We start from the raw sequence: 27684 nt of genomic DNA, 5'->3' as shown, positions 1-27684 counted from the left end.
TGCCTCTAACCCTTCTACAGGGGCTGAGTCACTGGCCTACTGGTGTTCTTCCATGCCGTCCATGGGAGGGGTGCGTCACTTGAGTGGGTTGAGTCACTGACGTGGTCTTCCTGTCTGGGTTGGCGCCCCCCCCTTGGGTTGTGCCATGGCGGAGATCGTTGTGGGCTATACTCGGCCTTGTCTTAGGACGGTAAGTTGGTGGTTGGAGACATCCCTCTAGTGGTGTGGGGGCTGTGCTTTGGCAAAGTGGGTGGGGTTATATCCTGCCTGTTTGGCCCTGTCCGGGGTATCATCGGATGGGGCCACAGTGTCTTCTGATCCCTCCTGTCTCAGCCTCCAGTATTTATGCTGCAGTAGTTTATGTGTCGGGGGCTAGGGTCAGTCTGTTACATCTGGAGTATTTCTCTTGTCTTATCCGGTGTCCTGTGTGTATTTAAATATGCTCTCTCTAATTCTCTCTTTCTCTCTTTCTGTCTTTCTCTCGGAGGACCTGAGCCCTAGGACATGCCTCAGGACTACCTGGTATGATGACTCCTTGCTGTCCCCAGTCCACCTGGCCGTGCTGCTGCTCCAGTTTCAACTGTTCTGCCTGCGGCTATGGAACCCTGACCTGTTCACCGGACGTGCTTGTTGCACCCTCGACAACTACTATGATTATTATTATTTGACCATGCTGGTCATTTATGAACATTTTAACATCTTGACTATGTTCTGTTATAATATCCACCCTGCACAGCCAGAAGAGGACTGGCCACCCCTCATAGCCTGGTTCCTCTCTAGGTTTCTTCCTAGGTTTTTGGCCTTTCTAGGGAGTTTTTCATAGGGAGTTTTTCCTAGCCACCGTGCTTCTTTCACATGCTTTGCTTGCTGTTTGGGGTTTTAGGCTGGGTTTCTGTACAGCACTTTGAGAATATCAGCTGATGTACGAAGGGCTATATAAAAATAAAATTGATTTGATTTGATTTGACACATTGGTGCGGCTGGCTTCCAGGTTAAGTGGGCATTGTTTCAAGAAGCAGTGTGGCTTGGTTGGGTTGTGTTTCGGAGGACGCATGGCTTTTGACCTTCACCACTACCAAGTCCGTACGGGAGTTGCAGCGATGAGACAAGACTGTAACTACCAATTGGATACCACGAAATTGGGGAGAAAAAGGGCAAAAATATATATAAATGTAAACTGTAACTCTGCCACTCAAGTATATTCACTGTCTTCTTGGTAAGTAACTCCAGTGTAAATGTGTCCTTGTTTTAGGTTATTGTCCTGCTGAAAGATGAATTAATCTCCCAGTATCTGGTGGAGAGCAGACTACACCAGGTTGTCCTCTAGAATTTTACTTGTGCTTAGCTATAACAATTACAAGCATATCCATAACATGATGCAGCCACCACTATGCTTGAAAGTATGGAGAGTGGTACTCAGTAATGTGTTGTATTGGATTTGCCCCAAAGATAACACTTTGTATTCAGGACAAAAAGTTTATTGCTTTGACACATTTTTTGTATTATTACTTTAGTTATTTTGGAATATTTGTATTATGTACAGGCTTCCTTCTTTTCCCTTTGTCAATTAGGTAAGTATTGTGGAGTAACAACAATGTTGTCCCGTTCTGTGAGCTTGTGTGGCCTAACATCTCGCGGCTGAGCCGTTGTTGCTCCTAGACGTTTCCACTTCACAATAACATCCCTTAAAGTTGACCGGGGCAGCTCTACCTGGGCAGAAATTTGACAAACTGACTTGTTGGAAAGTTGGCATCCTAAGACAGCCATTCTGCTGCCAATGTTTGACTATGGAGATTGCATGGCTGTGTGTTCGATTTTATACACTTGTCAGCAACGGGTGTGGCTGAAATAGCCAAATCCACTAATTTGAAGGGGTGTCCACATACACTACATTTACATTTACATTTTAGTCATTTAGCAGACACTCTTATCCAGAGCGACTTACAGTAGTGAGTGCATACATTTCATTTCATGCATTTTTTATTATTATTTTTTTTGTACACTATATATACAAAGGTATGTAGATTCCGGTATAAAGAGCCTTGTTGTATCATCAAGTAATAATATTGGTCTTTAATATTGGTCTTGTTGTAGTTGACTTGGTAAAAAATGTATACCAGTATACCATCAGACACCAATGGCCTTTCTGTACCGTGGCAGATAGAGTCTGAACAAAGTCAGGAATTCTGTAAGTACAAGGTCAGCAGAGTGGAAAACCAAATCAGCTGTGTGTGGTTTGTGCGGTGGAGCTGCAAAACTACATCTTTAAAACTCGAGTGACATCCGCCTTGGCGGTGTTGACCTGGTGGAAAAGTAACCAATCGGTTTACTGACCACACAATTGTTAGAGCTCTCCGGGACCAGCGATTAGCAACCCCCGGCAGATCTCCTTTGTGATACTGCTATACCAAAAAAATGGTGTTACTGTGTGTATTTTGTGTAACAGGGTAGTGAAATTCTGTTCAGATTATTTTTAAAAGTCAGTCATAAAGAGCCTGTGTTCAGTGTCACGTTGTTGGTTCATTTTAGTGACTCGATCTGGTTCTGTGAAACCAGACAAGGGGGGAGCATCGGCCCGTTCAAGGTAGAATTGTGATTACTTCACTTCAACAAGCCGTTTACATCTCTAGGAGGTGCAATCTGCTGGGTTCTCTCTCTAATCTCAAGACTGATGGTCACAATTGTGAATTCTGTGAGTTTTGCTGTCAGGGACCGAGGTTTAGCAACTCCCGGTCTCCATTTTGATACTGCTTTGCAACGCTTGCAGGTAGTCACTGATTTCTTCCAAACCAATCATTGTTGAATTTGAGATTTCCAACTTGTTGTGTAATGTTTATGTCCAATGGCCGATGAGCACCAATACATTTTATCTATAATTTCTCTTCATATGACAAGGATTTGCCAGTAGATTTTCAACTTGATTCATGACGATGACTGCTTGTCTAGCTTGCTAGCTAAGATTTTGAAAGTATAATATTGACATGATCAATGCAATCAAAGTTTCGGTAGATATAACGTGATTTGACGTCATTTTATCTGTGGCCAAACGTCTTGGATGGGGACTTCTAATGTAAATCTATGGCAGCACCCAAGGGGCTTGAATTTCCGAGCTCTCCCTGTAGATTTTGTGGTGATGTAGTGTCCCCATGAGTGACAGAACACTGAGCCAATCACAGCACAAGTAGACAACATTACCAACCCCTACGCTCTGTATTTTCCGCTGGCTGACCCACCACCACCAAAAGCACTGAGCTAGGCTGAAACACCTTCATTTTGGAGCTGCCTTACTCAAGAAAGCAAAAAAAGAGACCATGTTTGTATGCGGCTTTATTAACTCAATGTTGTTCTTTTACATAGTTTGCAAACTGATATGTGACACGTATTAATGCAAAAATAACATGCAAAACCGGCAACAAAATATATATATATATATATATATATATATATATATATATATATACACAAATATATAACATATATATATATATATAAATATTTAACACACATATATATATATATATATATATATATATATATTTTTGCTAAACAGGTAGGCTCTACCCCACATGCCCTAAATGATGGGTTGCCACTGGTCTACTTTTGGAACTATGGTTCTATATTTGTGAATTGCCTTTCACGCTCCCCTATTAGATGTCTGCTTATTTTGTAACGGTAGAACAAAGTTACAAAAACATGGAGAAAAGATGGTGGTATGTGAAGGCTTTTGGTCGAAATATAAGAAAGATTAGACCGAGAAGGCAGCCGTGTTGATATGTGAAATTTCTCTAACAGGACAATAAATACTCTTGTCTTTTTGAGAGAAAAAAGAAAGTATGTGAAGCCCTTGAGTTGCCTGACAAATTGCATGACTATGATTGGTTTTGAAAAGCTGTAAGGAGTAGTTTAAGTGATAGTTACTACGTTTTTAATTTGGTGAACATTGATATATAGCTGATGTATTTTATAGTTACATATTAATTAAAAAAAAGAAGACATTTATAATATAGCAAATAAAGAATATCCAATGGAGATTGGTAATACATATCTACAGTAAAACTTAAGACTAAAATACAAACTATGCCTTTCAATAATGAGAAAGTAAAGGGTGCTGTGTCCTCCCTGTGAACAAAAGTGTTTCATTTTTTAAAACCTGTTGCGAGCCACTTGGTTCTCCGGCTTATAGAGTAAATGAAAATAGGAGTATGTGTAATTTGAGACACTTATTGGATAATCCTGGGGTATGGAATGTTTTACTTTTAGGTGGAGAAATGAAATAGAAATTATAACTAATATTACTTTTTGTTTGATAAAAAGGGTATCATTATAAATAAGAATTTGTTCTTAATTGACCTGCCTGGTAAAATAAAAGTAAAATAAAAATATACAGACAGCTCAGCACTGTGTACTTGAAATGTAATATATGCTGTATTTGTTTATCCTGAAGGAGATATACAAATATGATATTACATTTACATTCACATTTTAGTCATCTAGCAGATGCGCTTATCCAGAGTGATGTACATTTTCATATTTTTTCGTAGCGGTCCCCAGTGTGAAACTAACCCACTACCCTGGCTTTGCGAGCGCCATGCTCTACCAACTGAGCCACATAGAACCATATCTACATATCTAATGAAAAGGGGTTTAACCTCGTTCAAAACCAAGGGAAAAAATTAAATCAATGGGGGATCTGACAGTTCCAGTGGGAATGGTAGATAATTTGGTTGTGAGACAGAGTATAACTATGCCTGTGTTTAATCAAGAACGGAGACACATGTTGATGACTAATCATGTGTTTCTTGTTAAAGATTATTGTGTCAAGAATGTACTTGTGGTAATATGTATTTGTAATGGTCTAATTAATCTGATCATTTTCTCGAGGTGATGGCCATACAGCCTCCAGAGGGTACCTATATGCATCCGATTAATTTGACCAGATCAGTGCAAGACCCCAGCCTCTCTAACCAGCTGAAAAATAGCATCCACAACTGCTCTGTCCCTCAACTACTAGCCTGAGCGAAGCAACCTGTGTACAGCATCTGAGCTATCGATGCATGTGTCCTGAGACGAGGCACGTGGAGCAGGCATGGGGAGATCTTATCGAAACTTCTATCATGCTACTGGTGTGTGGGAGAATCTGACGAGGCAGAATGTGCAGCAGGTGATGGTGGTGAAAGCTTGTCTGGTTGGTTAAATACAATCTCCTGGACATTGAGACATCATCATCAAAGCCATCTCTAATAGTCATACATTTCATTTGTGCTGTTGTGAGTCTGAACTGTAAACAATTGGAAGAAGCCTGCCTGTAATTGATTTGGGATTGCAAACAATGTTGTTGTTGTTTAAATGGCAGGTTGATTGTGGGGGTCTACACACTGAAATTTGTAGTAATCTATATGCATGAAGGCATCTGTGGTTATAGGGAGTGACACGTATGTTTATGTCTGTTTGACCAAAGGGGGACTGTAAAGGGAAAATGAATTGATCAATTATTTTCCAGTATTTCATTTACTGATTATATTAATTGGTATGTAATAAGCATGATTGTATGTGTGGGAAGACGTTTCCCTTATTAGTCTACAATTATCCGTTTGGAACTAAGTAAAGATGTTCATAATTTTGACCTGTTTAACTACCAATATCAAATGTTACGGTTAAAGTTTGACACCAGACTGAGTCGGGGGCACACTGATAATGTATCTGTGACACTTTGCGATTCTGTAGCAGATGATATTGTGACTTCCTTCAAGCCTCTCAGGCTGGTGTTTATAGGACATTAGGTGCTGTGTGAACGATTTCTCCCCTGTATGTGTCAACTGATGTATGGTATGGTCTCTGAAAAAGCCAAAACAATTGTCACACAGAGCACTGAAAAAGCTTTTCTCCTTTGTGTGTTTTCTGGTGTGCTTTGAGAGCTTCTAGCTGGCCAGAGGACTTCTTACACCTGTGGACATTATAGGGTCTATGTCCAGTGTGGGTCTTCTTATGTGTCAACTGATGTCTCTTAAAGTCTCTGGAAAAGCAAAAGCATTTGTCACACTGAGAGCATTTATATGGTCTTCCTGTGTGGATCATTTCATGTCTAATCCGTTGGGATCGTTCTCCAAATCCTTTCCCACACTCAAAGCATTTATATGGTCTCTCCCCAGTGTGAGTCCTTCTGTGTGTTTTAAGTGATTCAGCGCAGACATAGCTCTTCCCACAGTCTACACAGTGATAGGGTTTCTCCCCTGTGTGAGTCCTCTGATGCGTTTGCATGACATATTTATTGTAGAAGCTTTTGCCACATTGCGGACATGTGGCTGGGGTCAGCTGTACACTGTTTTCTTTTTTTGCTATGATTTTCCCAGACTTCAACATTGCGATGTACTCTTTGGGGTGGTCCCTCTTGAGGTGCCCATGGAAAAAGCGCTCTATGGTGAAGCCGAGCGCACATTGGGGGCATGGATAGAAGGAGGACACGCCTTTAGAGTCACCTAAAGGAAAGAGAGAAAAACAAAAGGAATTGCAGTTCTATTTCATTAATGAGCCGTAGCTAACGTAACGCAATCATATTTCTACACAACAACTGCAATCCACCCCACCTATGTTACACACTGATATCAACATTATTTGTTTTCTCATCTGTACCTGGTTCAGTCCCTGGATCCAATGATGTCCTGCTGCAATCTTCAATCTTCAATCCTACTGAAACGTCATGCTCATCGTTTTCACAGTCCTTTGAAGCAGAGATGAGGGTGAATTCAGTTGAGTCCGAAAGTCAGTTACAATCAACAACTGGCTAAATACTAACTAGGCCCAGCACTCAAGCTAGTATCTGCTCAAGAAAGCTATGCTTTGTGTTTGTGAAATCTTAACTTTATTATGAAGCTATAGGCATTTTTCTGTTGCTCATGAAGAAAAACAAGATTTCAGTTTTGGGGGTGTGGTTCAATGTGGCAGTTATTGATGTTTGTCCCCCATGAGACACCATAGGAACAAAGCTAGTACCACTTCCTCAAAACAGTCAGAATGAATCTCAATTAATAAATTTTTACCGAGGAGGTTTTAGTGGCCCAATTTTACATCTAGCTAAGGTGTTTGGAGCAGTATATCTTAAGTACAAAAACGCGCTGTGTGTTGCCTTATGAAAAATTCCGAGCCAATCTGCTGCGCTGCTGGGCAGGTCTGTCTCACTAGGCAGGTTTCTATTGAACCAGGTTAATTTCACAAAAGAAATGTTGCAAAAAAAACCTCTAAAGAGCGACATGTCTCCGTTCGACAGGGGTGAATTTTTTGTTTTTTTGTCAAACTTTATCACAACAAATGATGATGGAAACAGTGTTTTTAGAATAAAGGATGCTTGCCGAATAGTTTGGATGGTGCACGTGATGTTATTACGTGACATAACTATGAAGCTCCACTCCACATTTAAATCTAAATTCCTACTCCTTTCTAGAGTTGAAGTCGGAAGTTTACACACACCTTATCCAAATACATCTAAAGTCAGTTTTTCACAATTCCTGACATTTAATCCTAGTAAAAAATCCCCGTTTTAGGTCAGTTAGGATCACCACTTTTAAGAATGTGAAAATGTCAGAATAATAGTAGAGAGAATTATTTATTTCAGCTTTTATTTCTTTTATCACATTCCCAGTGGGTCAGAAGTTTACATACACTCAATTAGTATTTGGTAGCATTGCCTTTAAATTGTTTCATTTGGGTCAAACATTTCGGGTAGCCTTCCACAACAAGTTGGGTGAATTTTGGCCCATTCCTCCTGACAGAGCTGGTGTAACGGAGTCAGGTTTGTAGGCTCCTTGCTCGCACACGATTTTTCAGTTCTGCCCACAAATTGTCTATGGATTGAGGTCAGGGCTTTGTGATGGCCACTCCAATACCTTGACTTTGTTGTCCTTAAGCCATTTTGCCACAACTTTGGAAGTATGCTTGGGGTCATTGTCCATTTGGAAGACCCATTTGTGACCAAGCTTTAACTTCCTGACTGATGTCTTGAGATGTTGCTTCAATATATCCACATCATTTTCCTTTCCTCATGATGCCATCTATTTTGTGAAGCGCACCAGTCCCTCCTGCAGCAAAGCACCCCCACAACATGATGCTGCCACCCCCGTGCTTCACGGTATGGGTGGTGTTCTTCGGCTTGCAAGCATTCCCCTTTTTCCTTCTAACATAGCGATGGTCATTATGGCCAAACAGTTCTATTTTTGTTTCATCAGACCAGAGGACATTTCTCCAAAAAGTATCATCTTTGTCCCCATGTGCAATTGCAAACCGTAGTCTGGCTTTTTTTTGCCCGTTTTGGAGCAGTGGCTTCTTCCTTGCTGAGTGGCATTTCAGGTTATGTCAATATAGGACTCGTTTTACTGTGGATATAGATACTTTTGTACCTGTTTCCTCCAGCATCTTCACAAGGTCCTTTGCTGTTGTTCTGGGATTGATTTGCACTTTTCGCACCAAAGTACGTTCATCTCTAGGAGACAGAACGCATCTTCTTCCTGAGCGGTATGACAGCTGCGTGGTCCCATGGTGTTTATACTTGCATAGTATTGTTTGTACAGATGAACATGGTACCTTCAGGCATTTGGAAATTGCTCCCAAGGATGAACCAGACTTGTGGAGGTCTACAATTTTTTTCTGAGTTCTTGGCTGATGTCTTTTGATTTTCCCACAATGTCAAGCAAAGAGGCACTTAGTTGGAAGGTAGGCCTTGAAATACATCCACAGGTACACCTCCAATTGACTCAAATTATGTCAATTAGCCTATCAGAAGCTTCTAAAACCATCACATCATTTTCTGGAATTTTCCAAGCCGTTTAAAGGCACAGTCAACTTAGTGTATATAAACTTCTGACCCACTGGAATTGTGATACAGTGAATTATAAGTGAAATAATCTGTCTGAAACCAACAATTACTTGTGTCATGCACAAAGTAGATGTCCTAACCGACTTGCCAAAACTATAGTTTGTTAACAAGAAATTTGTGGAATGGTTGAAAAACGAGTTTAATTGACTCCAACCTAAGTGTATGTAAACTTCCTATTTCAACTGTATATGTATTTTTCAACTATAAAAACAACGCTTCATTGCAGGACAAAGATTGTCTTGACTTTCAAGAATGCCTAAATTGCTTCAACTTTGTTTTCTGGTTTGCTTAATGCATGTTTCACCATCCAATTATTATTTCAGATCTACAGGAGTGAAAGTCTCACCATGGCACGGACTGTAGAATTATTAGAATATTGCAAATATTTGTAAATTCTCGCATTCTATCCATTCTGGCTTTTGCGGGCAACCTGAGACATGAAACAGATATGTGGGAGGGCACACAGGCTGTCGCCAATTTCTTTGCCTGAATGGATAATGGAAACACTTTAACCACTTCATTTTTATTCGACACTCGGCTTTTGCATAACTTAATTTATTTTTTAGATGTGATTTCATCATGTCCAGCTGTTTTTAAATCGACCCAAGACAGTTCAATGGAATTTTCTATGTGAACTTTCTAAATGTCGACAGGACAAGTTAATGAAAAAATAGCTAGAGTCTGTGTGTTCTGCCGTGCAATTGGATAGAGCGCAATCACCGCAGCTCTTTATCCCGTGTTAGTGAGCATTGTTGAAATCAAAACCCAACCCTCAAATCAAATCAAATGTATTTGTCACATACACATGGTTAGCAGGTGTTAATGCAAGTGTAGCGAGATGCTTGTGCTTCTAGTTCCGACCATGCAGTTGTAACCGATGTGAAATGGCTAGTTAGTTAGCGGTGGTGCGCGCTAATAGCGTTTCAATCGGTGACGTCACTCGCTCTGAGACCTGAAGTGGTTGTTCCCCTTGCGTTGCAAGGGCCGCGGCTTTTGTGGCGCGATGGGTAACGATGCTTCGTGGGTGTCAGTTGTTGATGTGTGCAAGGGTCCCTGGTTCGAGCCCAGGTTGGGGCGAAGAGAGGGACGGAACCTACACTTTTACACAGTAATATCTAACAAGTAATATACCCTAACAATTTCACAACAACTACCTTATACACACAAGTGTAAAGGAATGAATACGAATATGTACATAAAAATATATAAATGAGTGATGGCCGAACGGCATAGGCAAGATGCAGTAGAAGCTATAGGGTACAGTATATACAGTTGAGATGAGTAATGTAGGGTATGAAAACATATAAAGCGGCATTGTTTAAGGTGGCTAGTGATACATTACATCAAGATGGCAAGATGCAGTAGATGGTATGGAGTACAGTATATACATATGAGATGAGTAATGTAGGGTATGAAAACATTATATAAGTGGCATTGTTTAAAGTGGCTAGTGATACATTTAATTACATCAAGATGGCAAGATGCAGTAGATGGTATAGCGTACAGTATATACATATGAGATGAGTAATGTAGGGTAAGTAAACATTATGTAATATAAAGTGGCTAGCGATACATTTAATTACATCAAGATGGCAAGATGAGATGAGTAAAGTGGCTAGTGATAAATTGATTACATCAATTTTTCCATTATTAAAGTGGCTGGAGTTGAGTCAGTATGTTGGCAGCAGCCACTCAATGTTAGTGATGGCTGTTTAACAGTCTGATGGCCTTGAGATAGAAGCTGTTTTTCAGTCTCTCAGTCCCCGCTTTGATGCACCTGTACTGACCTCGCCTTCTGGATGATAGCGGGGTGAACAGGCAGTGGCTCGGGTGGTTGTTGTCCTTGATGATCTTTTTGGCCTTCCTGTGACATCGGGTGGTGTAGGTATCCTGGAGGGCAGGTAGTTTGCACCCGGTGATGCGTTGTGCAGACCTTACTACCCTCTGGAGAGCCTTCCGGTTAGGGTGGAGCAGCTGCCGTACCAGGCGGTGATACAGCCCGACAGGATGCTCTCGAGTGTGCATCTGTAAAAGTTGAGAGGGTTTTTGATGACAAGCTGAATTTCTTCAGCCTCCTGAGGTTGAAGAGGCGCTGCTGCGCCTTCTTCACCACGCTGTCTGTGTGGGTGGACCATTTCAGTTTGTCCGTGATGTGTACGCCGAGGAACTTAAAACTCTCCACCCTCTCCACTACTGTCCCATCAATGTAGATAGGGGGCTGCTCCCTCTGCTGTTTCCTGAAGTCCACGATCATCTCCTTTGTTTTGTTGACATTGAATGTGAGGCTATTTTCCTGACACCACACTCCGAGGGCCCTCACCTCCTCCCTGTAGGCCGTTCGTCGTTGTTGGTAATCAAGCCTACCACTGTAGTGTCATCTGCAAACTTGATGATTGAGTTGGAGGCGTGTATGGCCACGCAGTCGTGGGTGAACAGGGAGTACAGGAGAGGGCTGAGAATGCACCCTTGTGGGGACCCAGTGTTGAGGATCAGCGGGGTGGAGATGTTGTTACCTACCCTCACCACCTGGGGGCGGCCCGTCAGGAAGTCCAGGACCCAGTTGCACAGGGCGGGGTCGAGACCCAGGGTCTCGAGCTTAATGACGAGCTTGGAGGGTACTATGGTGTTAAAAATGCTGAGCTGTAATCGATGAACAGCATTCTTACATAGGTATTCCTCTTGTCCAGATGGGTTAGGGCAGTGTGCAGTGTGATGGCGATTGCGTCGTCAATTGACCTATTGGGTCGGTAAGCAAATTGGAGTGGATTTAGGGTGTCAGGTAGGGTGGAGGTGATATGGTCCTTGACTAGTCTCTCAAAGCACTTCATGATGACGGAAGTGAGTGCTACAGGGCGGTAGTCATTTAGCTCAGTTACTTTAGCTTTCTTAGTAAGTCATGACGAACTCTTGTACTCAAATCTCACAAAACTCAGTTTTGGAAGATACTGACTTTACCTACTGGCAATTTTTAGTCAATTTTGGCAATGGAATACATGTTCCTGACTAATCTCGATGTCACATATGCTGTTTTTAAAGAGAGAAGTTGGTTCTCAAGTTCAGATCTGGTTTAAGTTTAGACATTTTCGCTACACCTATAGCCTACTTCTTGTATGTCAGTAGCACACTTCAAATGCAGTCACATAGTGTCAGAAAACATGAAGGTTGAAGGCTAGTTTTGTGTACACAGCTTATAATAGGTAGGGTAAAGAATGTTCAAAACAACTAGTGGAACAAAACAAACGTTTAGTTTGACCATACAAAACATCTCAAAGTGTCTATTTCACTGTTATTAAATGCTTAAACTCACCCGCACATTATCACCTTCCATCTCACTGTCCTCTGTATCATCTGTATCCGAGTATGATGGTGATGTTTCCAACGGCTCCCAAGGCACTGACACTTTCACAATATTCTCGTCTTCTGACTTCAACCCATCTTCATTCTCTTCTTCCTTCATTGTAATTAAGGTAACTTCCTCTTTATCTACTGGCAGAAGGGAGCATTCTTCAGACTCCTCTTTGACTAGGACTGGTGAAGGCAGCACCTTACACAGAGAAAACATCATTCATTCAGTATCATTCAGTATCAAGCTTATATCATAAAATTCATGAAATGTTCATGTTAGCTAAAGGGCAATTCCATAGTAACGGAATGATGATGAGACTCCAGAGGTATTAAAGATATACATGCATGTACAATTATATTCGTATTCCTGAATTATTTTACTTCTGATGCCTTGCGTTCTTTTTTCCGTAATCGAAAACCTTCATGAAAGGCATTGGGTAAAGGTAAATTAACTTACAAATATAATATTATGTATATCTATACATCGGCTAATGTAAAAAGGGCTTTATAAATACACTTGATTGACGCCATTTTCATGTATTTGGTGATAAAAGCTTGACGCCCATTCAAAAACAGTATGAGACTTGCACCAGGAAGCAGGCCGGACTTTTATAGGGTATAACTCCTGGCTTTGCAACGGTGCTTGCGCAGTGTTGAGGAGCTACTTACCTTGCCTTTAGGTCCACGCTCTTCCTCTGCGACTCCATGGATGTCTGAAACTGTTTCAAAGGAGGGATCTTGTCCATCAGTGTCCTCTTTTTTATAAACCTTTGACGTTTCAAGTCCTAATGGCACAGCTGAAATTGGACATTCTTCAGCCTCCTCTTTAACCTCACTCCAATGCAATGATTGACCCTAGAACAGACCACAGTTGGTGTTAGAATAAACCATAGATCAATAAAACTTGTAGCTGATTATTTTACATATTGTATAATTAAATTGTTTCTCATTTTGAAGAATGGATCAAATTTGGCTCAACCTACAATAAGTTCTTCTGACTGACCAATGTTTTCATATCTCACATATTGATCCATTGGATCCAATTTTCAGCAGATGATGATCAGACTCGTGACCTGTCAACAACAAAATAAACCACCCAAATGTTGAGTTAGATCAAAAGGCTTAACAACAAAGCCAAAATAAAAGGCAACAATGGCACCAATGTTGATGTTAGCTAAAGGGCAATTCCATAGTAACGGAATGAGACTCCGATTTTTCACTTTGAAACGTACGTCAAACAAAACAAATTAATTGCAAGTTAAGTTTAAGTCAATGTGTTTTTGTAAAATCTTCAATGCTAAACATAGCATTGTGAACGCAAAGAGGACTCGGCCCACCAAATAGGTTGAGTGAACTGGCAAAAAAGAGTTGATTCCTCATTCAAAGTCAAGGGCAGTGTGAATAAAACGAATAATAGTGAAGACATCAAAACTATGAAATAACACATGGAATCATGTAGTAACCAAAAAAAAGTGTTAAATCAAAATATATTTGATATTTGGAGATTCTTCAAAGTAGCCACCCTTTGCCTTGATGACAGCTTTGCACACTCTTGGCATTCTCTCAAACAGCTTCATGAGGCAGTTACCTGGAATGCATTTAAATTAACAGGTGTGTCTTGTTAAAAGTTAATTTGTTGAACATATTTCCTTCTTAATGCGTTTGAGCCAATCAGTTGTGTTGTGACAAGCTAGGGGTGGTATACAGAAGATAGCCCTATTTGGTAAAAAACCAAGTCCATATTATGGCAAGAAAAAGCTCAAATAAGCAAAGAGAAACAACAGTCCATCATTACTTTAAGACAGGAAGGTCGATTTGGAAAATATCAAGAACTTTGAAAGTTTCTTCAAGTGCAGTCGGAAAAACCATCACGCGATATGATGAAATTGGATCTAATGAGGACCGCCAAAGGAAAGGAAGACCCAGAGTTACCTCTGCTGCAGAGGATAAGTTCATTAGAGTTACCAGCCTCAGAAATTGCAGCCCAAATAAATGCTTCAGAGTTCAAGTAATAGACACATTTCAACATCAACTGTTCAGAGGAGACTGCCTGAATCAGGCCTTCATGGTCGAATTGCTGCAAAGAAACCACTACTAAAAGGACACCAATCACAAGAAGAGACTTGCTTGGCCAAAGGAAATCTGTCCTTTGGTCTGATGAGTTCAAATTTGAGATTTTTGGTTCCAATTGCTATGTCTTTGTGAGACACAGAGTAGGTGAACGGATGATCTCTGCATGTATGGTTCCCACCGTGAAGCATGGAACAGGAGGTGTGATGGTGCTTTGCTGGTGACACTGTCAGTGATTTATTTAGAATTCAAGGCACACTTAACCAGCATGGCTCCTACAGGATTCTGCAGCGATACACCATCCCATCTGGTTTGTGCTTAGTGGGACTATCATTTGTTTTTAAACAGGACAATGACCAAACACACTGCCAGGCTGTGTAAGGGCTATAAGACAAATAAGGAGAGTGATGAGTGCTGCATTAGATGACCTGGCCTCCACAATCACCCGACCTCAACACAATTGAGATGGTTTGGGATGAGTTGGACTGCAGAGTGAAGGAAAAGCAGCCAACAATTGCTCAGCACATGTGGGAAATCCTTCAAGACTGTTGGAAAAGCATTCCAGGTGAAGCTGGTTAAGAGAATGCCAAGAGTGTTTAACACTTTTTTGGTTACTACATGATTCCCTGTGTGTTATTTCATAGTTTTGAGGTCTTCACTATTATTCTACAATGTAGAAAATAGTACAAATAAACAAAAACTCTTGAATAAGTGGGCATGTCCAAACTTTTGACTGGTAATGTATATATAAATCATTGCTTAGAATGCAGCTGTCATTTTCTGACCACGTGGCTAGAAAAACATTGGGCGCTCCTACCATCTCTGGCCTCACATGAATTCATGGATTTGAGGGTTAAACTAGCATTCAAATGAAAGCCAACCCTGTTGTTATTTAGAAACCCAAATAGTTTTTTGAGAAGTTGATTATATATATATATATATATATATATATATATATACACACACACACACACACTTGAAGTTGGAAGTTTACATATACTTAGGTTGGAGTCTTTAAAACTTGTTTTTCAACCACTCCACAAATTTCTTGTTAACAAACTATAGTTTTGGCAAGTCGGTTAGAATATCTACTTTGAGCATTACACAAGTAATTTTTCCAACAATTGTTTACAGACAGATTATTTCACTGTGTCACAATTCTAGTGGGTCAGAAGTTTACATACACTAAGTTGACTGTGCCTTTAAACAGCTTGGAAAATTCCAGAAAATTATGTCATGGCTTTAGAAGCTTCTGATAGGCTAATTGACATAATTTGAGTCAATTGGAGGTGTACCTGGGGATGTATTTCAAGGCCTACCTTCAAATTCAGTGCTTCTCTGCTTGACATCATGGGAAAATCAAAAGAAATCAGCCAAGACCTCAGAAGAAAAAAAATTGTAGACCTCCACAAGACTGGTTCATCCAATACTATGCAAGTATAAACACCATGGGACCACGCAGCCGTCATACCGCTCAGGAAGGAGACGCGTTCTGTTTCCTAGAGATGAATGTACTTTGGTGCGAAAAGTGCAAATCAATCCCAGAACAACAGCAAAGGACCTTGTGAAGATGCTGGAGGAAACAGGTACAAAAGTATTTATATCCACAGTAAAACGAGTCCTATATCGACATAACCTGAAATGCCACTCAGCAAGGAAGAAGCCACTGCTCCAAAACCGCCATAAAAAAAGCAAGACTACGGTTTGCAATTGCACATGGGGACAAAGATCGTACTTTTTGGAGAAATGTTCTCTGGTCTGATGAAACAAAAATAGAACAGCATCATGTTGTGGGGTGCTTTGTTGCAGGAGGGACTGCTGCACTTCACAATATAGATGGCATCATAAGGAAAGAAAATTATGTGGATATTGAAGCAACATCAAGACATCAGTCAGGAAGTTAAAGGTTGGTCGCAAATGAGTCTTCCAAATGGACAATGGCCCCAAGCATACTTCCAAAGTTGTGGCAAAATGGCTTAAGGACAACAAAGTCAAGGTATTGGAATGGACATCACAAAGCCCTATCTCAATCCTATAGAACATTTGTGGGCAGAACTGAAAAAGTGTGTGCGAGCAACGAAGCCTACAAACCTGACTCAGTTACACCAGCTCTGTCAGGAGAAATGGGCTAAAATTCACCCAACTTATTGTGGGAAGGTTGTGGAAGGCTACCCAAAACGTTTGACCCAAGTCAAACAATTTAAAGGCAATGCTACCAAATACTAATTGAGTGTATGTAAACTTCTGACCCACTGGGAATGTGATGAAATAAATAAAAGCTGAAATAAATACCTCTCTCCACTATTATTCTGACATTTCACATTCTTAAAATAAAGTGGTGATCCTAACTGACCCAAGACAGGTCATTTTTACTAGGATTAAAAGTCAGGAATTGTGAAAAACTGAGTTTTAATGTATTTGGCTAAGGTGTATGTAAACTTCCGACTTCAACTGTATCTATAGTATGACTTTACTCGCATAAAAACTATGGATGGAAACGTGGTTAGCAGCTATGTTTCCATCCAATTGGATACAGATTTTCATGCGAATATTGTTTCCACCAAACAGACATGCGGATAAAAGTCACAAAATGTGTACATTTTCATTTACTGAAAAGAAATCTAAAGTTCAATGTGTTTTCATCGCATTTTCAACTCTACCGACAGTTTTGTCACAAAAACTGTTGCATTAAATAGCAAATGTGTCTACTCTAGGCAACAGCTCGCAGATACAGTGCAGGTAGGCTAGTCTTAGTCTACAGTCGTGGCCAAAAGTTTTGAGAATGACACAAATATACATTTTCAAAGTCTGCTGCCTCAGTTTGTATGATGGCAATTTTCATATACTCCAGAATGTTATGAAGAGTGATCAGATGAATTGCAATTAATTGCAAAGTCCCTCTTGGCCTTGGAAATGAACTGAATCCCCAAAAAACATTTCCACTACATTTCAACCCTGCCACAAAAGGACCAGCTGACATCATGTCAGTAATTCTCTCGTTAACACAGGTGTGAGTGTTGACGGGGACAAGGCTGGAGATCACTCTGTCATGCTGATTGAGTTTGAATAACAGACTGGAAGCTTCAAAAGAAGGGTGGTGCTTGGAATCATTGTTCTTCCTTTGTCAAACATGGTTACCTGCAAGGAAACACGTGCCGTCATCATTGCTTTGCACAAAGAGGGCTTCACAGGCATGGATATTGCTGCCAGTAAGATTGCACCTAAATCCTCCATTTATCGGATCATCAAGAACTTCAAGGAGAGCGGTTCAATTGTTGTGAAGAAGGCTTCAGGGCGCCCAAGAAAGTCCAGCAAGCACCAGGACCGTCTCCTAAAGTTGATTCAGCTGTGGGATCGGGGCACCACCAGCACAGAGCTTGTTCAGGAATGGCAGCAGGCAGGTGTGAGTGCATCTGCACTAGAGGTCGACCGATTAATCGGAATGGCCGATTAATTAGGGCCGATTTCAATTTTTCATAACAATCGGAAATCGCTATTTTTGGACGCTGATTTTGGCCGATTTAATTTTTTATTTTTATTTTGACCTTTATTTAACTAGGCAAGTCAGTTAAGAAAACATTCTTATTTTCAATGACGGCCTAGGAACGGTGGGTTAACTGCCTTGTTCAGGGGCAGAACGACAGATTTTTACTTTGTCAGCTCAGGGATTCAATCTTGCAACCTTACGGTTAACTAGTCCAACGCTCTAACCACCTGCTTTACATTGCACTCCACGAGGTTACGCGAATGCAGTAAGAAGCTAAGGTAAGTTGCTAGCTAGCATTAAACTTATCTTATAAAAAACAATCAATCAATCATAATCACTAGTTAACTACACATGGTTGATGATATTACTAGTTTATCTAGCCTGTCCTGCGTTGCATATAATCGCTTAGGTACACGTTGCTCCAACCATAAACATCAATGCCTTTCTTAAAATCAATACACAAGTATATATTTTTAAACCTGCACATTTAGTTAATATTGCCTGCTAATATGAATTTCTTTTAACTAGGGAAAATGTGTCACTTCTCTTGCAAACAGAGTCAGGGTATATGCAGCAGTTTGGGCCGCCTGGCTCGTTGCGAACTGTGAAGACTATTTCTTCCTAACAAAGACAGCCGACTTCGCCAAACGGGGATGATTTAACAAAAGCGCATTTGCGAAAAAAGCACAATCGTTGCACAACTGTACCTAACCATAAACATCAATGCCTTTCTTAAAATCAATACACAGAAGTATATATTTTTAAACCTGCATATTTAGCTAAAAGAAATCCAGGTTAGCAGGCAATATTAACCAGGTGAAATTGTGTCATTTTGCGTTCATTGCACGCAGTCAGGGTATATGCAACAGTTTGGGCCGCCTGGCTCGTTGCGAACTAATTTGCCAGAATTTTACGTAATTATGACATAACACTGAAGGTTGTGCAATGTAACAGGAATAACGTTTTGTTTTCGAGATGATAGTTTCCGGATTCGACCATATTAACCTGTTAGCGCTAGGGGGCAGCATTTGCACGTCTGGATAAAAAAAATGTACCCGATTTAATCTGGTTACTAATCCTACCCAGTAACTAGAATATGCATATACTTATTATATATGGATAGAAAACACTCTAAAGTTTCTAAAACTGTTTGAATGGTGTCTGTGAGTATAACAGAACTCATTTGGCAGGCAAAACCCTGAGACATTTTCTGACAGGAAGTGGATACCTGATGTGTTGTATTACCTTTAAACCTATCCCATTGAAAAACACAGGGGCTGAGGAATATTTTGGCACTTCCTATTGCTTCCACTAGATGTCACCAGCCTTTACAAAGTGTTTTGAGTCTTCTGGAGGGAGATCTGACCGAACAAGAGCCATGGAACGATGATGTCCCATTAGACACCTGGCGCGAGTTCATGTTGGGTACCCTCGTTCCAATACGTTATAAAGAGTATGCATTCGTCCACCTTGAATATTATTCATGTTCTGGTTAAAAAGGCCCTAATGATTTATGCTATACAACGTTTGACATGTTTGAACGAACGTAAATATATTTTTCCCCTCGTTCATGACGAGAAGTCCGGCTGGCTTAGATCATGTGCTAACAAGACGGAGATTTTTGGACATAAATGATGAGCTTTTTTGAACAAAACTACATTCGTTATGGACCTGTGATACCTGGAAGGGACATCTGATGAAGAGAATCAAAGGTAATGGATTATTTACATAGTATTTTCGATTTTAGATCTCCCCAACATGACGTCTAGTCTGTATCGCAACGCGTATTTTTCTGGGCGCAGTGCTCAGATTATTGCAAAGTGTGATTTCCCAGTAAGGTTATTTTTAAATCTGGCAAGTTGATTGCGTTCAAGAGATGTAAATCTATAATTCTTTAAATGACAATATAATATTTTACCAATGTTTTCTAATTTTAATTATTTAATTTGTGACGCTGACTTGACTGCCGGTTATTGGAGGGAAACGATTTCCTCAACATCAATGCCATAGTAAAACGCTGTTTTTGGATATAAATATGAACTTGATAGAACTAAAAATGCATGCATTGTCTAACATAATGTCCTAGGAGTGTCATCTGATGGAGATTGTCAAAGGTTAGTGCATCATTTTAGCTGGTTTTATGGTTTTGGTGACCCTGTCTTTGACTTGACAAAACATTACACACAACTCTTGTAAATGTACTGTCCTAACATACTCTAAATTTATGCTTTCGCCGTAAAACCTTTTTGAAATCGTAAAACGTGGTTAGATTAAGGAGATGTTTATCTTTCAAAGGGTGTAAAATAGTTGTATGTTTGAAAAATTTGAATTTTGACATTTATTTGGATTCAAATTTGCCGCTCTTGAAATGCACCTGCTGTTGATGGAGTGCACCACGGGTGGCACGCTAGCGTCCCACCTAGCCCATAGAGGTTAACTTCTTGGGGCTATGTGGGACGCTAGCGTGCCAACCGTGGTGCACCCTATCAACAGCAGGTGCATTTCAAGAGCGGCAAATTTGAAACCAAATAAATGTCAAAATTCAAATTTTTCAAACATACAACTATCTTACACCCTTTGAAAGATAAACATCTCCTTAATCTAACCACGTCGTCCGATTTCAAAAAGGTTTTACGGCGAAAGCATAAAGTTAGATTATGTTAGGAGAGTACATTGACAATAGCTGTGTGTAATGTTTTGTCAATTCAAAGACAGGCGTCACCAAAACCATAAAACCAGCTAAAATGATGCACTAACCTTTAACAATCTCCATCAGATGACACTCCTAGGACATTATGTTAGACAATAAATGCATTTTTAGTTCTATCAAGTTCATATTTATATCCAAAAACAGCGGTTTACTATGGCGTTGATGTTCAGGAAATCGTTTCCTCCAATAACCGGCAGTCAAGTCAGCACCACAAATTAAATAATTAAAATTAGAAAACATTGGTAAAATATTATATTGTCATTTAAAGAATTATAGATTTACATCTCTTGAACGCAATCAACTTGCCAGATTTAAAAATAACCTTACTGGGAAATCACACTTTGCAATAATCTGAGCACTGCGCCCAGAAAAATACGCTTTGCTATACAGACAAACGGCCATGTTGGAGAGATCTAAAATCGAAAATACTATGTAAATAATCCATTACCTTTGATTCTCTTCATCAGATGTCACTTCCAGGAATCCCAGGTCCATAACGAATGTAGTTTTGTTCAAAAAAGCTCATCATTTATGTCCAAAAAGCTCCGTGTTGTTAGCACATGATCTAAGCCAGCCGGACTTCTCGTCATGAACGAGGGGAAAAAATATATTTATGTTCGTTCAAACATGTCAAACGTTGTATAGCATAAATCATTAGTGCCTTTTTTAACCAGAACATGAATAATATTCAAGGTGGACGAATGCATTCTCTTTTATAACGTATTGGAACGAGGGTACCCAACATGAACTCGCGCGCCAGAGTCTAATCGGCCATCATCATGGCTCTTGTTCGGTCAGATCTCACAGTAAAAGACTCAAAACACTTTGTAAAGGCTGGTGACATCTAGTGGAAGCAATAGGAAGTGCCAAAACATTAATCAACCCCTGTGTGTTTCAATGGCATAGGCTTAAAGGTCATTCAACACATCAGGTATCCACTTCCTGTCAGAAAATGTCACAGGGTTTTGCCTGCCAAATGAGTTCTGTTATACTCACAGACACCATTCAAACAGTTTTAGAAACTTTAGGGTGTTTTCTATCCATATATAATAAGTATATGCATATTCTAGTTACTGGGTAGGATTAGTAACCAGATTAAATCGGGTACGTTTTTTTATCCAGCCGTGAAAATACTGCCCCCTAGCCCCAACAGGTTAATGACCTAAGGCTCGTGTTTCTGTGTGTTATTATGTTATAATTAAGTCTATGATTTGATAGAGCAGTCTGACTGAGCGATGGTAGGCACCAGCAGGCTCGTAAGCGTTCATTCAAAATAGCACTTTCGTGCGTTTTGCCAGCAGCCCTTCGCAATGCATTGCGCTGTTTATGACTTCAAGCCTGTCAACTCCCAAGATTAGGCTGGTGTAACCGATATGAAATGGCTAGCTAGTTGGCCGGGTGTGCGCTAATAGCGTTTCAAACATCACTCGCTCTGAGACTTGGAGCAGTTATTCCCCTTCCTCTACATGGGTAACGCTGCTTCGAGGGTGGCTATTGTCGATGTGTTCCTGGTTCGAGCCCAGGTAGGAGCGAGGAGAGGGACGGAAGCTATATTGCTACACTGGCAATACTATAGTGCCTATAAGAACATCCAATAGTCAAAGGTATATGAAATACAAATCGTATAGAGAGAAATAGTCCTATAATAACTACAACCTAAAACATCTTACCTGGGAATATTGAAGACTCATGTTAAAAGGAACCACCAGCTTTCATATATTCTCACGTTCTGAGCAAGGAACTTAAACGTTAGCTTTTTTACATGGCACATATTGCACTTTTACTTTCTTCTCCAACACTTTGTTTTTGCATTATTTAAACCAAATTGAACATGTTTCATTATTTATTTGAGGCTAAATTGATTTTATTGATGTATTATATTAAGTTAAAATAAGTGTTCATTCAGTATTGTTGTAAATGTCATTATTACAAAAAACATATATATAAATTAATTAATTAATTGGCCGATTAATCGGCAGCGGGTTTTTATGGTCCTCCAATAATCGGTATCGGCGTTGAAAAATCATAATCGGTCGACCTCTAATCTGCACGCACAGTGAGGCAAAGACTTTTGGAGGATGGCCTGGTGTCAAGAAGGGCAGCAAAGAAGCCACTTCTCTCCAGGAAAAACATCAGGGACAGACTGACATTCTGCAAAAGGTACAGGGATTGGACTGCTGAGGACTGGGGTAAAGTAATTTTCTCTGATGAATCCCCTTTCCGATTGTTTTGGGTATCCTGAAAAAAGCTTGTCCGGAGAAGATAAGGTGAGCGCTACCATCAGTCCTGTGTCATGCCAACAGTAAAGCATCCTGAGACCATTCATATGTGGGGTTGCTTCTCAGCCAAGGGAGTGGGCTCACTCACAATTTTGCCTAAGAACACACCCATGAATAAAGAATGGTACCAACACATCCCCAGAGAGCAACTTCTCCCAACCATCCAGGAACAGTTTGGTGACGAACAATGCCTTTTCCAGGATGTTGGAGCACCTTGCCATAAGGCAAAAGTGATAACTATGTGGCTCAGGGAACAAAACATCGATATTTTGGGTCCATGGCCAGGAAACTCCCCAGAATTTAATCCCATTGAGAACTTGTGGTCAATCCTCAAGAGGCGGGTGGACAAACAAAAACCCACAAATTCTGTCAAACTCCAAGCATTGATTATGCAAGAATGGGCTGCCATCTGTCAGGATGTGGCCCAGAAGTTAATTGACAGCATGCCAGGTGGGATTGCAGAGGTCTTGAAAAAGAAGGGTCAACACTGCAAATATTGACTCTTTGCATCAACTTCATGTAATTGTCAATAAAAGCCTTTGACACTTACGAAATGCTTGTAATTATATTTCAGTATTCCATAGTAACATCTGACAAAAATATCTAAAGACACTGAAGCAGCAAACTTTGTGAAAATGTATATTTGTGTCATTCTCAAAACTTTTGGCCACGACTGTACATGAGATTATTTTGGATAAGAACGAGAATATTTGTATTTGTCAATCTGCAGTCAAGCATCAATCATCATGTCACCAGAATAAGAACCTCTATATTTATTGGAAAGAAGCAACAAGATCACCAAGCACTTTCACCACCCTGTGAAGTTAATAACTTAATTAATCTGTATCATTATAAACTGCATGGTTTCACTAGTCATAGTGGGAGGACCTCACACCATATCATCGCATGACTCCAAGTTTACTTTGATATGATTATATCAATATTTGTGCATAATTCATTTTACCAACACAAAACGATCCCAACCTGTCAAACGAACCAATTATCTGTCTGCGTTTGTAAAATTGAACCGAAACTACCGGTTTCCTTCACAGCTGTTGTGATTTTTTATATATGGTATGAGTTTACTCACATAAAAACTGTGGATGGAAACGTGGCTCCTGGCTATGACTGGTTGCCATCTATAGACAGATATACACTACAAATATGTGGACACCTGCTCCTCAATCATCTTATTCCAAAATCATGCGCCTTAATATGGAGTTGGTCCCCCTTTGCTGCTATAACAGCCTCCACTCTTCTGGGAAGGCTTTCCACTAGATGTTGGAACATTGCTGCTTCCATTCAGCCACAAGAGTATTAGTGAAGTCGGGCACTGATGTTGGGCGTCAGGCCTGGCTCGCAGTTGGCGTTCCAATTCATCCCAAAGGCATTCAATTGGGTTGTGGTCAGGGCTCTGTGCAGGCCAGTCATGTTCTTCCACACCGATCTCGACAAACCATTTCTGTACAGAGCTCGCTTTTTGCACGGGGGGCATTGTCATGCTGAAACAGGAAAGGGCTTTCCCCAAACTGTTGCCACAAAGTTGGAAGCACAGAACATTCTAGAATTTAATTGTTTACTGTAGCATTAACATTTCCCTTTACTGGATCTAAGGGGTCTAGCCCAAACCATGAAAAACAGCCCCCAGACCATTATTCCTCCTCCACCAAACTTTACAGTTAGCCCTAGGCATTGGGGCAGGTAGCGTTCTTCTGGCATTCACCAAACCCAGATTCATCCGTCAGACTGCCAGATGGTGAAGCGTGATTTATCACTCCAGAGAACGCATTTCCACTGCTCCAGAGTCCAATGGTGGCAAGCTTTACACCACTACAGCCGACGCTTGGCATTGCACATGGTGATCTTAGGCTTCTGTGCGGCTACTCGGCCATGCAAACCCATTTCATGAAGCTCCTGACGAACAGGTATTTTGCTCACATTGCTTCCAGGGGCAGTTTGGAAGTCAGTAGTGAGTGTTGCAACTGAGGACAGACTATTTTTACACACTACACGCTTCAGCACTCGGCAATCCCTTTCTGTAAGCTTGTGTCCTACCACTACACGGCTGAGCCGTTGTTGCTGACTAGACGTTTTCACAGCACTTACAGTTTCCCGGGTAGCTCTAGCAGGGCAGAAATTTGATGAACTGACTTGTTGAAAAGGTGGCATCCTATGACGGTGCCACAATGAAAGTCACTGAGCTCTTCGGTTGGGCCATTCTACTGACAATGTTTGTTTACGGAGATTGCATGGCTGTGTGCTCGAACTAACAACAGCTGAAATGGGCAAATCCACTCATTTGAAGGGGTGTCCACATCTAGTGTATGTGGTATACACAAGTTCATTGAGGGTTGTCTGTTAGAAGAGCGTAAACGGTACATGTAGATGCTGTTATTGTCCCAGTTAATTTCAATATCGATGTGAGTAATTCATTTGCGCGCGATATTGATTATACAGTAGAACAAGCTAATCAATTCCAGAATTGAGTGACCATTTGGTAAATATTGGTGGGTATGCAGTTTCTAAAATACAAATTTAGCAAAGTACAAGTAATCTGAAAACGTGTGTTCGAATAACTTGTATGTATTGGTCTTCAAAATATCACGACTTGTTTCAGCGTATTGATTATGAATTTAAAAACAGTTTTGATACTCGGCCATGACAACAGGAAGCAGCAACAGTATCATGTAATGCATGTTTAAGCAATATAAATTATTTTTAAATTCAACAGGATTCTACATTCAGGTAAAAACTACTGAATTAGCCCAAAAACGTACTGTGATTTATTGATTTTGATGATATTAGTTCAATGAAAATGTTAAGTGTACGTGGAATTGCCCTAAACTAACTTACGTTAGCTAACGTTAACGTAGCTAGCTATTGTAGATAATTCGTTCTAGATGGCTTTTATAGTTAATGTTAGCTACACACCCAACGTATCAAATAGCAATATTATAAAGCTCATATGTTTAGAAAAATATATATGCAGAATATATATTTACCTGTCTGTAGCTAGCTACATGGACGGTTTTCAGGATTATCTGTGAGGGTCGGGTAAAAGCGGGTATGTCTAGAAGGGATAGAGCTTTTGTCAAAATTGAATTTTCAGAATTGAGTTTAGGGGAATTTACGCAGCAGGTTATGAGAATTAAAGTAGCTCGTTAGGGTCATTAGATTAAGGTCAGGGAAATAGTTGGGGTTAGCTAAAATACAAAAATATGTACGTCAATTTGACAAAATCTGTATCCCATCTAGACATGGCCGGGAAACGCAGGGTAAAACAGATATCTGTATATAATGACGAGATGCCCATGTCTCCGCCCTAACAATGGGAGTTGGTTGTCCGAAAGTCGTGAAGGAAGTCGACAATCTTAGATCCAAAATAAGCCCATAGAAACGCATCGTGCTTATTTTTGGACAGACGTTGGCGAGAGTGAAACCTCTCGCTTTGTCTCTTCCTCTCTGAGGAAAAGTTTATTATTTAAATACGGAAACTCGAAAAGACCAAATACCACCGAGTTTGAAAATACTTTCCTATTTTACTGCCAAGTGCTGTGCATACATGAAAGTGAATCTTACAGCCCTACATTTGTCATAGGACGAAAAGGCCCGTCGAATGATTTAACTAGAGACCAATGTACGAGGAAGAACATACTTATAGGGGGTCTTTTATTACATTATATATACACTGAACAACAATATAAACACAACATGTAAAGTGTTGGTCCCATGTTTCTTGAGCTGAAATTAAATATCCCAGAAATGTTCCATATGCACAAACATCTTATTTCTCTCAAATTTTGGGGTTAGCTAAAATACAAAGGCATTTCTCCTTTGCAAAGATAATCCATCCACCTGACAGGTGTGGCATTTCAAGAAGCTGATTAAACAGCATGATCATTACACAGGACATAGGCCTTCCCTGTGGCTCAGTTGGTAGAGCATGGGGTGTGCATCGCCAGGGTTGTGGGTTCAATTCCCACGGGGGGCCAGTACAAAAAAATAAAAATGCATGAAGTGAAGTGAAGTGAAGTGAAGTGAAGTGAAATGTATGCATTATCCTCATATAAGTGGAGGCTGGTGGGAGGAGCTATAGGAGGACATTCTCATTGTAATGGCTGAAATGGAGTAAATGGAATGGAGTCAAATATGTGGCTTCCACATGTTTGATGTGTTGATACAGTTCTATTTATCCCATTCCAGCCATTAGAATGAGCCCATCTTCCAATAGCTCCTCCCACCAGCCTCCTCTGCCATATATATACAATTGTATAACATTGAGGTCCTTGAAAATTACAATTAAGTGCTTGAAAAAGTCCCTGAATGTCCATGAATTCGACTTGCCAATGTCTGTATGAACCCTGCTTAATAAAGGATGACTAGGCCTATGTTGTTGTATAGGTAGTTATGGGCTAATTTCCATATATTCCTCTAAGTACACATGTGGAACTGCATAAAAATCCTTTTTGATTTTGTTTCATACCATTTTGCCATTTTGGTCCCATGTCACACATTGTTCCCATTATTTATAGAAAGACTGAGCATACCAAACATTAGGAGCCCCTTCCTAATATTGAGTTGCACCATACATTTTGGAAGATGAAAGGTTGAGGATTAGCCTATAATAAATACCGCTTTGATGACATACTGGCAAACCAAACACCTGTGAGTCCAAATGTGCACTTCACATCTCCAACACTCATGTCATGTACAGTGTCAACGTTTATGATCACTATGTTTGTACAAGTTACAAGATGACATGTCGTCATACCCTGGGTTGTTCTGAACAGAATTAGCCTGTTTGTTTAAAGTGAAGAAAATTGCCACGGCATACGCAATAATGACTCCTTTCTATGCGCACCACAATTACAATCTGTTTCTCTGAATTGCCTTGTGAAAGCCTAGCAATGTAATATATTTTCTAACT

At 40.3% G+C, this 27684-nt stretch overlaps 1 protein-coding gene across 3 annotated transcripts; it reads right to left on the bottom strand.

The window, feature by feature from the left end:
* Positions 1–4403: 4403 nt before the first annotated feature.
* On the bottom strand, positions 4404–26173 carry LOC106584296 (zinc finger protein 774). 3 transcript variants are annotated; one of them, XM_014169369.2, is made up of 6 exons: positions 25760–26173; positions 13195–13284; positions 12881–13066; positions 12174–12410; positions 6631–6718; positions 4404–6476 (listed from the first exon to the last, which is right to left on the bottom strand). In XM_014169369.2, the coding sequence occupies exons 2-6, from the start codon at positions 13243–13245 to the stop codon at positions 5857–5859; spliced, it is 1182 nt and encodes a 393-aa protein (XP_014024844.1). In that variant the 5' UTR covers positions 13246–13284; positions 25760–26173; the 3' UTR covers positions 4404–5856. The 3 variants fall into 3 exon arrangements, with proteins under 3 accessions (XP_014024844.1, XP_014024847.1, XP_014024845.1); XM_014169372.2 differs by having other exon boundaries at positions 13234–13284; XM_014169370.2 differs by having other exon boundaries at positions 13215–13284; positions 25760–26172.
* Between the last annotated feature and the right edge of the window lie 1511 nt (positions 26174–27684).

The sequence above is a fragment of the Salmo salar genome, chromosome ssa23, assembly GCF_905237065.1.
Source record: "Salmo salar chromosome ssa23, Ssal_v3.1, whole genome shotgun sequence".
NCBI classification, from domain to species: Eukaryota; Metazoa; Chordata; class Actinopteri; order Salmoniformes; family Salmonidae; genus Salmo; species Salmo salar.
Note: the sequence above shows the minus strand (reverse complement) of the source record. Positions and strands in the feature narration are given on the sequence as shown.